General features: G+C 33.1%; 2 protein-coding genes across 2 annotated transcripts; both read left to right on the top strand.

The window, feature by feature from the left end:
* The first annotated feature begins 3146 nt into the window (after positions 1–3146).
* Positions 3147–5319, top strand: LOC114762365 (peroxidase P7). Its single transcript, XM_028951833.1, has 3 exons — positions 3147–3458; positions 3564–3752; positions 4523–5319. The coding sequence occupies exons 1-3, from the start codon at positions 3246–3248 to the stop codon at positions 5069–5071; spliced, it is 951 nt and encodes a 316-aa protein (XP_028807666.1). The 5' UTR covers positions 3147–3245; the 3' UTR covers positions 5072–5319.
* Positions 5320–10218: 4899 nt separating this feature from the next.
* On the top strand, positions 10219–12499 carry LOC114762368 (peroxidase P7-like). Its single transcript, XM_028951835.1, has 3 exons — positions 10219–10483; positions 10584–10772; positions 11678–12499. The coding sequence occupies exons 1-3, from the start codon at positions 10271–10273 to the stop codon at positions 12224–12226; spliced, it is 951 nt and encodes a 316-aa protein (XP_028807668.1). The 5' UTR covers positions 10219–10270; the 3' UTR covers positions 12227–12499.
* The last annotated feature ends 2032 nt before the right edge of the window (positions 12500–14531 follow it).

Raw genomic sequence — 14531 nt, 5'->3', positions numbered from 1 at the left:
ACAAAAAACATACTAATAGTTTTGAATTTCTATATATTGGTGTTCGATGTGACCACCACCACAAACAATGAACAAGTTGGGGAAAAAAAGAGGGAGTTACTGTTCACACGTTCAAGTTCCAAACCGTGGAATGGATATGACTTTAATCTTGAGGCGTGTTTGGTTGACTGGGGAACAAGTAACATAAAACCAGGATTCTTCATTAATTAATTACACAACTCCTACAGTGCATCAATCAAAGTAGGATATATATGTTGCATTCTTTTTCAATCCAATGACTTTATCGGATTTTATTTCAGTATTATTGTCGACCATGATCCATGCATATAGCCTTTTTCATTTACCAAGTTTAAATCCTTATATAACTTTATTGGCTAGTGAAAATCATGTCCCTTTAACTTGTTTTTTCTATACTACTCTTCCGATCTTTAATATAGGACCTAATTATTGAGTTAATTTTAGTCATAAATAAAAGACCCATTTATCATATTTATCAATTTTCTCTAAATTATCCCTATAGATACTTCTTCAACCATAATCAAATAAAAAAGGGAGATAGTTTTAAGAAAGATGATTATGGTGTTTTAGGAAAATGTGTCACTTTTCTTATAATTAAATAACTTACCTAACTTCCTTAATCTAATCAAATTAGTTAAATGAGTCTTATATTAAGGATCGGAGGAGTATTATCTAATATTCGGTGCTTTTTTTGATCCCTTTCACTTGTTTATTTTTTTTGGTTTTCTATCACTGTTTATTAATTGCTAATATTATTATGGATATATCATACACACACATGTATTCCCTCATAGAATGTGCTCTGAATCCTTCTTATAAGGCATTTGATAATTTTTAAGAGTATTAAATATAGTTATATATATCCATATTTAATAAAGACACAAAAATAAAAAATTAATATAATGTTGAAGTTCAGCGTAGTTAATAAGAATAATATGAAAAAATTACTTAAATTTCATATATTACGACTTTAATATTTTTAACTATTTTATTTGTATATGTGAATTAGCCAGAAATAATTTAGTATGAGTACCGTAAAAAATATCCTCTGTGAGAAAGTGACAATCAAGAACAGTAGTATATTGTCCAAGTAAGGAAAATCACAATATTTATTAGGGCATTAAAATATGGAATGCAAATTTCGCACCTCAAATCACAACCAATCATCCTATTATTCGGGCTTTGATTTTCATTCAATTTTTTGTCGGGCAAGTTGAGTGAAGTTACGTTTGATATTTTTTTTTAATTTCATAAAATGAATGATTCAAAAATAATAGCCGAATTCCACTGTTGAAAACTAACATGTTTCTAACTCTTACTATTATTGCCAATTAATTCTCATAGAGTCTTAAAGTATTTATTAAGGTCAAGGGGCATGGCTAGGATTAAAGCATTTTTCCTCAAATAAATTGGATAAAAGTTTTGTTGACGTTGATATATTTTGAAAAACTGTATATATATATATATATATTACGTGTAAAGAACAGCAATCATCTATCCCTTTTCCTAAAAGAAAAAATTTATCAATTAAGTAATTAAATGCAAATGCACCATTTAAAGAAAGACTATAAGTCAAAAAGACCATGTGCAGCCACGAAGTTTACTTATGTAGAAACTTTCCTCTTAAACATTGTAGAGAATCCAAGTCACCTCAAAATCATCAAACAAGATAATCCTAAGCTTCAATGCGTATTAGAAGCATTTTAAATTTATACTTAGCTTAGCCTTGGGGCATTTTATCTGCGGAAAAGAAATATCTGTAATAAATGTCACATTTCAATATATAGGAAAATTTCTCTGATTGAGAACTTGAATATATATAAAGATAATTAAGTCCAAGGGATAAAAGGGGAAAAAGGCTTTTAGGTTTATACACGTCTTATATTAGCTTTAGATTAGATTAACGAAAATGTCGTCCTCATCCAGCTAAGTTATACGAATTTTCTTCGATGCCATGTGATAATCATGTGTCATAATAAAACCAAAACCTACTTTGGCAAGTTGAAATATAATAATATTATACCGTTTTTCATGAAGAAAATTAATCTTCACACTTAAAAAGATCAAGCTTGTCCAACCATTGAACCCAGAAGGATCCTATGCTTCTTTCTTAATTTTGTTCCTTTGCTTCAGATACATTTCACTTCTTCTTTTAGTTATTTATTATTCCCTTTTTCATTATTTTGCTTTCTACTTTGTTATTGGGACTTGAAAGAGTCAAACCACTCAAAAGTGAGAAGCTTCCTTTCGTGTGTGGGAAAAAAATTTCTGTGTGCTAGGTAGTAACTGTTTTTTAGTAAAAATTAATATAGCAAATTTTTGAACCTAATTAGTCACGTAATATTGAACAATTTTTCCAACAATTAAACTTATTAGAAACTTTTGGTCAAAAAAACTACTACTGGAAACTTGGTGAGTAGTTGGTAAATTCGCTCACGTAATTGGTGGTATCTACGTCCACTTGTCCATAAGAACATCTCATTTAAAAAGTGAGTACTACAATTTTAAAGTCAACAAAAAAACCTAAAATGTCTTTTTTTTTTAATTGAATCTCATTTTATATGTCTTCTTGGATTTTCCTCTTCCTTGGTCAGTGCCTAGGGCTTAAGAGAGATAATGAGCCTATAGGATTTTTCCGCCGCACCTACCAAACCGGGGATTAGATTAATAATAGTCAGATTTTTAAAAAGTTTCTCTATGAAAAACAACAATTCAGACAAAATTACAAAACAAAATTGTAGTTGGAAGTTAAGAGTTACAAGTAAAACTTAAACAGCTCTTATATAATTAGGGTTAAATTTATAACTATTTAAATTGATATTTACAACTCTTTTTCTTTTTGAAATTTTATTGGAAACTTATCTATTATGAATTTAATTTTTTAGAATTTTAAGTTTTTAACTGTCATTTTTTTCCCGCAAATATTACACAAATGTGGGGTAGGGTCCACTAAACAAACTGCACAAATCCCGCGGGCATAATTAAGAGCAAGCCACTTACCAAAAAAAAAAAAAATCCTATCACGTTATCTCTTCGCCTACTTGCTTCGGCTTGCTCTCACTTGTACGAGGCAAAACCGCGTGGAAGCAGCACGCATCTTTGACACTTGAGCATCTCCCTCCCTGCCTCTCTCTCTATATATTTCCCTCTTCTCTTCAACTCCTAGACTCACACTCCATTCATCTTCATCTTCTCTCTTCTTATTCTCAGTTTCAAGCTCTCCGGCTATGGCTTCCCTTTCCCATTTCTTCTTGCTCGCACTCTCTGTGCTTTCTCTCCTAGCTTCTTCTTCCAATGCTCAGCTCTCTCCCAACTTCTACGCCAGATCTTGCCCTAACCTCCAGACCATCGTTCGCAACACAATGAGGCAGGCTGTTGCCCGAGAAGCCCGCCTCGGCGCCTCCATCCTCCGCCTCTTCTTCCACGACTGCTTCGTCAATGTAATTCACTAAACCTCTTCTTTATAACATATACACCCCTCTATATGTCAGCTTTCTTGGTTTTATGTTAATACATTTGGATTTATTTTACTTCTTCTTCTTCAGGGTTGCGACGCCGGAATCCTCCTAGACGACACCGGGAGCTTCACCGGAGAGAAAAACGCCGGCCCCAACCAGTCGGCAAGAGGGTATGAAGTGATTGATGCTATAAAAAAGAACGTGGAAGCTGCCTGCAGTGGCACAGTGTCTTGTGCTGATATCTTGGCACTTGCGGCACGAGAGGGTGTCTTCCTGGTAATTAATACTATTAATTAACATTTCCCACTGTACTTATTTCTAATCAAATAATGCATATTTGTCTGCCAAAATGAACATATTAATTTTTTAAATATATTTACTGTACATAGATTATATATAGCCTTTACCTGCATGCATGACAAAACCATGCACGAGATAGACTTCAATTATAATACTAATTAATTAACAGGCCTGAGCTAGGTTAAAAATATTCTTTCTGATTATGATAGGAAATAATGGATTAAGCATGATTATACTAACAGTTTGGCTGATATCGAATTCAATAAATGATGATCTCACAATAATATTTTATATAAAGGTGGATTCCACTAATAAGTTCAAGTCATTTTCAGTCTTTCACGTACAGCAAATTACAAGTACATATATCTAACACAGTTAATATAATTAACTGAAAAATAATTAACTGAAAAATGACATATAATCATTTTTACCATTTTGCTTATATATATATATGACATATCAGGTATATTATTTGCATACACATTTAAGGTAATTTTTCTTTTAACACACAGAATAAAGTTTATGATAATATATATATTTGTTGTCCTCATGTGTCACACTTCATCACCATAATTTAACTAACAGCAGAGAAATGTCGGTGCAAGTTTAAATAAAGATTCATTATTTAAATTTTGTAGATATATAAGAAGGTGTTCTAACGGGATAAGATTTACGAACGATTTAATTATAAAAATTTTGGCTTTATTCGCCACTCATTAATGTCGCGTTGTCGTTATGTGTTGCAGCTTGGAGGACCCTCATGGGCGGTACCACTTGGGCGGAGGGACGCCAGAACTGCGAGCCAGAGCAAAGCCAACAGCGAGATTCCGGGGCCGTCGTCGGAACTGTCGACTCTGATCTCCATGTTCGCCGCGAAAGGGCTGAACGCCAGAGAGATGACGGTGCTTTCCGGTGCACACACGATAGGACAGGGACAGTGCAATTTCTTCAGGAACCGTATCTACAACGAGAACAACATCGACCCGAGTTTTGCGGCCACGAGAAGGGCCACCTGCCCTAGAACTGGTGGGGACACCAACTTGGCACCCCTTGACCCCACCCCAAACAGATTTGACAACACTTACTTTAGGGACCTCGTGGCTCGACGTGGCCTCTTCCATTCGGACCAAGTGCTCTTCAACGGTGGCTCTCAGGATGCTCAGGTTAGGGCTTATAGTGCCAATAGGGTCCTCTTCTTTAGGGACTTTGCTTCTGCTATGATCAAGATGAGCAGTATTACTCCTCTCACTGGGTCCCAGGGAGAGATCAGAAAGAACTGTAGGGTTGTCAACTGATTCCTGCATGTTCTGTCTTTTTTCCTTTTTATATTTTTAATTTGTTTCATAAGCAGCAATTGAGTAATCAAGGGCTGTATTTAGGGTTTGATTTAATCAAACGTGATTATTATTATTAGAGAAGGTCTTGTTATTAGTCATAAGCTTGACTAGATGGATCTTGGATATATGTATTTGTACGACATGACACAGCTCATCAAGTGTAGTGAGCTGTATGTCCTTTTCTAATCAACGAATGATTCCAAGCAGTGTCTGTTTTTTTGTTGTTATTTTATTTTTATACGCTCAGAAGGGGAGTTTTATTTACTGTCTAGGGGAAAACCGATTAAATATTGCCTCCCCCTGGTTTAGTTTTTATTTTGATCCTAAATATAAGACTTTAATCCATTTTGTCTCTAATATTTATCTATTTTTTTTAAGATAGTTTTTCTAATAATGGTAGTTCTAAATAATAAACTCAATTAACAATGATATTTTAGAAAGGATAATTCATATTTATTAAAAATAACTAATTTAATTTATTTACTTAATGTATTTAGATTAGTCAATTAGCTTTTATATTTAGAACCGTAGATAGTACCTTAAAAGATCATGAAAATCCAATATTATGCTAAAGCAATTATTTAGAATTTTTCAGAATTTAATGAATTGACTTTATTACCCCTCAACTAAAGAAAAGGGGGGGAGGGAAACGTAACTGAGCCTCCGCCATTGAAGTTTCGCGGCACCGCCTTGTTATATATTACTCACATTATTCACTTGCACCAAACTTCTTAAACTCATAAAAATAGTAGCTACTCGATCATTCAGATGGCATTATGTATTGCCAGTTAATTATTGTTATTATTCACTATGTTGTTCAAGTTATGTTTAAAAATTGCCTAGTAGAAGCAATTTTCTCTGCATATTAATATATACTTGCCTGAGTGGAAGAAAAACGGAAAGAGATAAATAATTAATTTAAAATGAACAATAATAACTTTACTGTATATTTTTAAAAATAATTTAATAATTTTTTAAATCTATTTAAATTAATTAAGTACCTCTATGAGTGTTTATGTTAAGAAAATTTGGGCATGATCACGGAGTCAACGAAGAGCTGGGGCGGAGATAAAGACATTAGACGAGTAAGTTGACTCATCTTCCCAACCAATCATTTTGGCTTCCTCTGTACTTTTATGAATCCAATCATTAATTATTAGTGTATTTCGATATCTCTGCACAAATATTAGTACTTCCTTGCTAATTGACTAATTGAAGATTAAAAAATAGTAAGTAGTTACTTGTAATAAATGGGTGTTGTTTTTCCTAAAATATTCTTGTTAATCAAGTTTATTGGTTAGAACTACCATTACTAGAGGGACTATCTTGAAAAAAAATACACAAATATAAGAGACAAAGTGGATTGGGGTTTTATAATTAGGACAAAAAAAAAGAGTCAAATAAGGTCTTTATTAAGGACCAGAGATAGTATTATGATTATTTAACTTTCAACAATATTTGTATTATTAATTAGTTAGTGAACCATTTCTTTTCCTCTATGATGATCAATGCATTTCTTTTCATCGATGCATTTATATGATTATCGGTGATTATTGTATATAAAACAATAGGTCAAAGTGGAATTTATATTTGATTAGCTTTTTTCGTAGAACATGATATACAAACTAATTACACTAACAGACAGAGACAGACAAGTGGGCAAACCATTCCCACCTTCAAGATCCATATCTTGGAATAGTTGTGACTTTAATATCGAGACACGGGTTCGGTTGACTTGAAATTCTCAATAGAAGTTTTTTTACCTGCCAAGTTTACAACTTCACAACACAAATTGGAAACTACTAAGTTGTGTGGAATAATAAACCAAGTAAACCAAAGTCTATATATAGCTCCACACAAGATAATTCTATCCCTTTAATATATTCATGAAGAAAAAGAAGAAGAAAAAAAGAGATGATAAATATAGTGATGAAATGTATGTATATCTCATATATGTTTATACTTACATTCCTGGGTATCTCATTTACTTTTTATGTATGAAGGTGTTAAACGAGGGATTCAATTTGTTTTTTAATTTAATTACTTAATATTCAGTACTACATCCAAATTTGAGTATTATAATTGAACTCATCAATTATATTGAAGTTTGAGAATAACTCCCTCAATCTTTGATTTTTTTATTTATAAAAATTCAAACCTTTAACCTTATTATTTATTAATATTTCTTTCGATTTTAAACGTAAAAACTAATTGAGAAAGATTTTTTAGTTCTAAATATAAGACTCAATTTTTTTTGTTTATTATATTTATGTTTTTCTCAAGCTATATGTGTAATTAATGGGAATAATTTTCATTTTAGATTATTATGATAAGAGTTATTTTAGGAAAATTAACATAATTTTTTTTATATAAATAGCTAACTTAATTAATTTTCTTTATTCATATGGATTATTTTAAGAGAGAAATGACAAAAAATATAGCCATTTTTCAAATTGACTTGATTATTATTGATGGTTAATTTGATTGTTTTCCTCATATCCTTGTTTTTGTTTTGGCAAAAATAGAAAATGTATCAAACAATTAAGAAAAACAAGAACAAAATATATCACAGAATTTCACCAATATCCTATTTCAGTGTTCGATAGGAACATGCAGCAATGCTACACTTAGTTCTTGTAATTCTTGATTAATGTTTGTTAGTTGCGATATTATGAAGATATTTATATATATTAACGTGTGCAAGTGGCAATCATCAATAGTGTCATTGTCCAAGTAGGGCAAAGCACAATATGTAATAATTCTCTTTTCCTTAATATATTATGTATTACATTATAAAATAGGTCTTATACTTAGGATTGGAAGGAGTAGTAGAGCAATGAGATGTGAATTATAGATTTCCACTTCAAATCACAATTAATGAATTTGCAAACTACTCAGTTTTCAATTCTCAATTAATTTTTTTGTCGGCAAGTTGAGTAAAGTTACGTTTAATATTTTCAATTTCATCAAATGAATGTTGCTATAGCAAGGGAACTGATTCAAACCGTTGAAGACACATGTTTCCAGCTCCATCTAACTATAATTAATTTGCCAACAATTCTAATAGTGATAGTTTTACATCTTTATTATTAAAGGGTTCGGATACAACTCTGAAACCTCATCCAATTGTGGCAGATATGGCGTTACTATTGAAGCAACTTGTCATTAAAAAGCACTTTTTTTCCTCTAAAATAAAATGGATGGGAGCTTTTTTTATGTTGAAATTTTCAGACAAGGTATGGCGTGTAAACATCAACAATCATCTCTCCTTTTCTAAAGGAAAATTTGATCAAATAAATGTAAAGTAGACAGTAAAGAAAGACTTTATAAGTCCAAGATCATGTGCAATAGAGAAGCAGCTTGCTTCTTACGTAGAAAATTTCCAGTTAAAACACTCCACAGAATACAGCTGGGTCCCATCAAATCATCAAACAAGGCAATCCTAAGTTTTACAACGTTTTCAAACAGTTTATTTTTATTTTTTAAAACCAAAAACTTGCTTTCATCGAAAGCATTTAGGGGGTGTTTGGAAACACTAAAAGTGCTTCTTAGAAGCACTTTTCCGCAAAACAAGACAACTTCCTCTACATATTTACTTCATACATAGTAAAAATACTTTTAAAATCATGGTTTTGATTCTATCCAAATACCTCCTTAGACTCAAGGCATATTTTACTTCAGAACAATTATTTTCATCATGTAACGAAACGTACGTATTATTTAATCTATACAACGACAAGTGAATGTCATCAATAATTTTTTAATATTTCACAAAACGCGTTGATAAAGTAGTTACGCAAGTACTAATAAACGTCACATAATCTATAGTAAACTTTCTAAAACTTAAACATTCACCGTATATTTATCTTAGATTAATGAAAATATCTTCCTCCGGCTAAGCTATCCTAATTTCTTCCTCCCAAATGAAATGTAGTTTAAGTTTAACTTTAACATGTTCTATGAAGAAAATCTTCACACCTAATTAATAAGATGACGCTTTCCCCCAACTAAATAAAGCATGAACGTAACCTTTGAACACACAAGGATCCTGTGCTTCCTCTTTTTGAATTTTCTTCTTTTGCTTCAGATTTCACATCTTCTTGAGGCGTTTCATATTATTAAATGGTCTTATTATTATTATTATTATTTTGCATTTTACTTTGTTAACTTTGGAAAAGTGAACACTCCAAAGTCCAAAGTGCGATGCGAAGCTTCCTTTCGTGTGAGCTATATGAAAAAGTCACTCTCAATATTATATTCTTCGGAAATAACATATTATAAATAATTCTAACTGTACATTTAATACTTTGTGTGAGGCTCAAATCCATATACTTGCAGTGATTGTTAATATATGCACACACACATATTGAAAATGCCTAACATCTTTGGAATGAAAAAACGCCAAGTTTCTAACATCTCACGATGATTACTTCCTTTCCTTTTTCATCACTAATAATGCTTAGCCAATAGAAAACAGAAAACTTGTTACAATAAAATCCACGTTATTTATAATTTATAAAAATATAGTGCAAATCATTTTTCGGTCTATTTATGTCGGCATAAGAATTATAGAGAAGTGGGTATCACGTATGTTAAAAAAAAAAAAAGGGGCGTGAGACTCACTTAAACAGTTATTTTAATTAATTGAATCGCATCTTCTTTGTTTCTTAATTGTTCCTTTGTCCATATTTAGTAGTAGCTAGGAGACATAAGGAGATCGAGAATATAACGCTGAAGCAAGTAAATAATAATCGTACATTTTATTATTCTTTTTAAACTTGGGATTAGATTAACTAAAGAAAACCCAAATGTAGAGTAAGCTTAAGGGGGACCACTCACAAAGTCATGGACACATGCAGAAACCCAGTGGTCATAGTTAATTAATGTGGAAGCCACGTACTTTTTTAAAAGGTATCTAAAATGTTAAAAAACCTTCGTCTCTTGCTTTAGCATTATCTCCCCGCCTACTCGCTTTGACCTCCTCTCTCTTTGCAGGAAGAAGCAGAGCCGCGTGTGGAAGCAGCACGCATCTTTGACACTTGAGCATCTCCCTCTTTCTCTCTCTCTATATATACCCCTCTTCTCTCCAACTCTGATGCTCACACTCCAACCATCTTCATCTTCTCTCTTCTTATCTCAGTTTCAGGCTCTCCGGCTATGGCTTCCCTTTCCCATTTCTTCTTACTCGCACTCTCTGTGCTCTCTCTCCTAGCTTCTTCTTCCAATGCTCAGCTCTCTCCCAACTTCTACTCCAGATCTTGCCCTAACCTCCAGACCATCGTTCGCAACACAATGAGGCAGGCTCTTGCCCGAGAAGCCCGCCTCGGCGCCTCCATCCTCCGCCTCTTCTTCCACGACTGCTTCGTCAATGTAATTCACTAAACCTCTTCTTTATAACATATACACTGCTAGATGTCAGCTTTCTTGGTTTTATGTTAATACATGTGGATTTATTTTACTTCTTCTTCAGGGTTGCGACGCCGGAATCCTCCTAGACGACACCGGGAGCTTCACCGGAGAGAAAAACGCTGGCCCCAACCAGTCGGCAAGAGGGTACGAAGTGATTGATGCTATCAAAACGAACGTGGAAGCTGCCTGCAATGGCACTGTGTCTTGTGCTGATATCTTGGCACTTGCCGCAGAAGAGGGTGTCTTCCTGGTAATTATACTTCTTTCCAATTACATATTTTATACTTGTCTGCCAACTTAAATACACTAAGTAATTAATTTATTACTTACCTGCATGCATGAAAAATCCATGCACGACATATAGCCCTGTGATATGCAAAATTTGTCTTTCTGGTCATCATGATGGCAAAGACCGTTTCTCCATGATTAACAACACAATGTCTACTAATCTCAAATTAAAAACGGATTTAAATATGAATAATTAAATTTAAAGTTTGGTTGAGAATTCAATGAACGGTGATCCCACAATGATAGTATTAATTAATAAAACAGGTGGATTCCAGTTAGTACAAGTCATTTTCACAGCGCATTTCAAGTATCTAACTCATCACTCATGTTTTGTTTTTCCCTTCCATTTTCCATCAGCATGAGCTTTGCTTTCACACTTTGTTTCTTTTTTCTTCTTGTATGAAATTATTATTAATTAGGAGTATTTTTTAATGTCAATTCTCAATATCTGATATTGACAGTGTGGGTCCTCCAGAATCTACCACGCAATATGATTAGCTAAAAGATGTCATATATCCTTCGGACATATGTGTACATGTGTTTTCTCCTATATCACTCGTCATTTTCTTCACAAATTATACTTATTCACATAATTTTATTCCTAGAGCAGGTATCATTTTTAAATATTAATTATGTATATATTTTCTTGCCCGCTAATATATTGCTTTGTCATGCTTTAATTTTGTCCACTATGATTTTATCTTTTATGGTCTTATATAAATATATATCTATCCTCATGTCTGTCACACTACGTGAAAAATTGACTGATGTATGTATAGCATAGGAACATGTCGGTGCGAATTTAATTTTTAAAGATAAGGACTTGGTCACTCAATAATTGTGCATCTGTCGTTGCGTGTGTTTCAGCTTGGAGGACCCTCATGGGCGGTACCACTTGGCCGGAGGGATGCCAGAACGGCGAGCCAGAGCAAAGCCAACAGCGAGATTCCAGGGCCGTCGTCGGACCTCTCCACTCTGATCTCCATGTTCGCCGCCAAAGGGCTGAACGCCGGGGAGATGACGGTGCTTTCCGGCGCGCACACGATAGGTCAGGGACAATGCAATTTCTTCAGGAACCGTATCTACAACGAGAACAACATCGACCCAAGTTTTGCGGCCACGAGAAGGGCCACCTGCCCCAGAACTGGTGGGGACACCAACTTGGCACCCCTTGACCCCACCCCAAACAACTTTGATAATACTTATTATAAGGACCTTGTGGCTCGACGTGGCCTGTTCCATTCGGACCAACAGCTCTTCAATGGAGGCTCCCAGGACGCTTTGGTTAGGACATATAGTTCCAACAGTGCCCTATTCTTTAGGGACTTTGCTTCTGCTATGATCAAGATGAGCAGAATCACTCCTCTTACTGGGTCCCAGGGAGAGATCAGAAAGAATTGTAGGGTTTTGAATTGATTGGTCCCTCCGCCGTGATTTCTTTTTTTTTTTTTTTGGGTTTTTGTTTGGGTGATAAAAGACAGCGATATTGAATAACCAAGGGCAGGATGGTAATTAGAGGGCGGGTTTAATTTAATCAATTGTGATTAGACAAGGTCTTATTATTAGTCATAAGTTGACTAAATGGATCTTGGATATATGTATTTTTATTATGACACAGCTCATCAAGTGTTGTGAGCTGTATGCCTTTTTTTTTCAATCAAAAAATGATTCCAAGTGTCTGTTTTTGTTCCTATTATTCTATTCTTTATACTGTTAGAATGAAAGTTTTATTTATATTAACAAGCTCGATATAATAATAATAATAACGATGTCAATCTAAAATAGTAGTGTAATTTTTTGTTGGCCTGTGCTACTTACCGAGATGTGAATGATTTATGGGATCTCTTTATTGTGCTCCTTATATGCAAGGCGTGTTTAACCTGTTTTTAAAAGACATGTCTAGTTAATTATAAAAAATCAAATTAATTCTCTTTTTTTTTTTGCCAACCAAATTGATTCATTTAAACACTATTAATTAATTACATCGATATTTTAAGAGTTATTTAAAAAATGTCATTTCTTCATATCCGTGAATAATAAAAAGTTAACTGAGTTAATTATTTATAAAAAATATATGTTGGACTGTTACCTTTTTTTTAAAATATCCTTTCTAGTCATATGTTTTGTAATGACCCTTAATGAATATTTTTATACTATATATAGTTAATAGAGATAGTTTGGAGGGAAAAAATAAAATGAAGTATCTACAATAGAGATAGTTTGGGGGGAAAAATAAAGTATCTACAAACAAAGGTAAAACTTATGATTTACTTAAGAATAAAGAGTAATATGCATTAATGTTTATATAAGTTGAGTCACGAAAGTTCATTAGAGTCAGGATATGCTTTCAGGTTCAAATAATACCTATAAAATTATTTATAAATTATCCATCAACAAAACTTTTATATCGGTAATAAGTTTCACACTCACAACCTCATATTTCATAAGTCGACTTATTACTAATTGAATTTTTATCCCTTATTTTTGCCTAACATGTTTTGTAGGCTTTATAAGCTTACGGATTTCGGCCTGGCCGAGCTCATCGAATGCTGCGAGAAAGTAGTAAATTGGGCAAGAGCCCAGCACAGCGAAATTTTCAAATGTTGAAGCCGTAGCCCACCTGGTCACTTCACCCACACAAACACTATGCTCCCCCCCCCCTTTACCTCGATCTATTTATTCGTTTTCATATGAAGATAAATATACCATTACAAAATATAATGAATTCCTGTGCATTTTCTATTTGTTTATTTATTTAACTTGGAACAAACTAAATTACTCTTCCGGTCCTAAATATAAGATATTATACTACACTAGTAATGGGTCTTATATTTAGGACAGAAGAGTATCAATTTATTACCAAATAGGTAAATATGGCCACGGACCTTTCTTATATGAGTACGAATGAAATTTCTAAGTTTTTAAAGATTATTGGTACCTTTATGCCGTATTGAAGTGGGCAAGTAGCCTTTCATATAAAACTCCCAATGAATAATCACATGAGAAGAAAATAGACCAAAAGTATATGTATATAAAATTTAATTCGAATTTCAAGAAAATATAAATTTATTCATCACAAATAGTCACATCTACTAAATATGAAGATTATTTAAAATCCACAATATGTTAGAAATGGAAATGTCCTCTTAGCTTATTTAAGACACTATCATTAAATTTCATTATTTATGTGAGAATATTATTGGTGAACAATATATAAGTACTCATGTAATATAAGACCCATTTAACTAATGATAGATTAAAGAAGTTAGGTAAGTTAGTTAATTATAAGTGACACATTTTACCCTAGTAATCTTTCTAATACCTCATTCTCCTACTGATTATAGTTGAGGGAGTATTCGAGAAATTGATAAATATGAGAAATGGTCTTTAGGACCAAAATCAAGAATAGGTCATATATTAAAGGAGGAGTATCTTCGTTAATATATGTTACGTCTAAGGTCATACTCTACCCCCGTTCGGCTGCTCCTGTTTGGTCTCGGAACCTGATTCACATAAACTTTATCTTACTAAAAAAATAAAAAAGAAATGTAACTGTCTTCTTAGCCTATTTTAAGAAACCAACAAAGGTCGTGTTTGGAAAATGCGGCGGGAACATAAGAAATAACGAGTTCACCGAAGCAGTTCGGCATAGATGGAGGTTTTCACATTTCCAACGCACATATAAACAAGTCTTACCATAACCGTTATGCTGAAATAAGTC

Source organism: Neltuma alba, unplaced genomic scaffold (assembly GCF_004799145.2).
Source record: "Neltuma alba isolate B1F8T4 unplaced genomic scaffold, ASM479914v2 tig00011214_pilon, whole genome shotgun sequence".
NCBI classification, from domain to species: Eukaryota; Viridiplantae; Streptophyta; class Magnoliopsida; order Fabales; family Fabaceae; genus Neltuma; species Neltuma alba.
The sequence above is the reverse complement of the archived record's forward strand: the minus strand, read 5'-3'. Positions and strand labels throughout refer to the sequence as shown.

What these genes read in the sequence shown, in the direction of transcription:
- LOC114762368 (XM_028951835.1), top strand. Translation starts at nt 10,271, where the DNA reads ATGGCTTCCCTTTCCCATTTCTTCTTACTCGCACTCTCTGTGCTCTCT. An exon ending in TCCACGACTGCTTCGTCAAT is followed by an intron (nt 10,484 to 10,583) that starts GTAATTCACTAA and finishes CTTCTTCTTCAG; the next exon opens with GGTTGCGACGCCGGAATCCT. An exon ending in CAGAAGAGGGTGTCTTCCTG is followed by an intron (nt 10,773 to 11,677) that starts GTAATTATACTT and finishes CGTGTGTTTCAG; the next exon opens with CTTGGAGGACCCTCATGGGC.
- LOC114762365 (XM_028951833.1), top strand. Translation starts at nt 3,246, where the DNA reads ATGGCTTCCCTTTCCCATTTCTTCTTGCTCGCACTCTCTGTGCTTTCT. An exon ending in TCCACGACTGCTTCGTCAAT is followed by an intron (nt 3,459 to 3,563) that starts GTAATTCACTAA and finishes CTTCTTCTTCAG; the next exon opens with GGTTGCGACGCCGGAATCCT. An exon ending in CACGAGAGGGTGTCTTCCTG is followed by an intron (nt 3,753 to 4,522) that starts GTAATTAATACT and finishes TATGTGTTGCAG; the next exon opens with CTTGGAGGACCCTCATGGGC.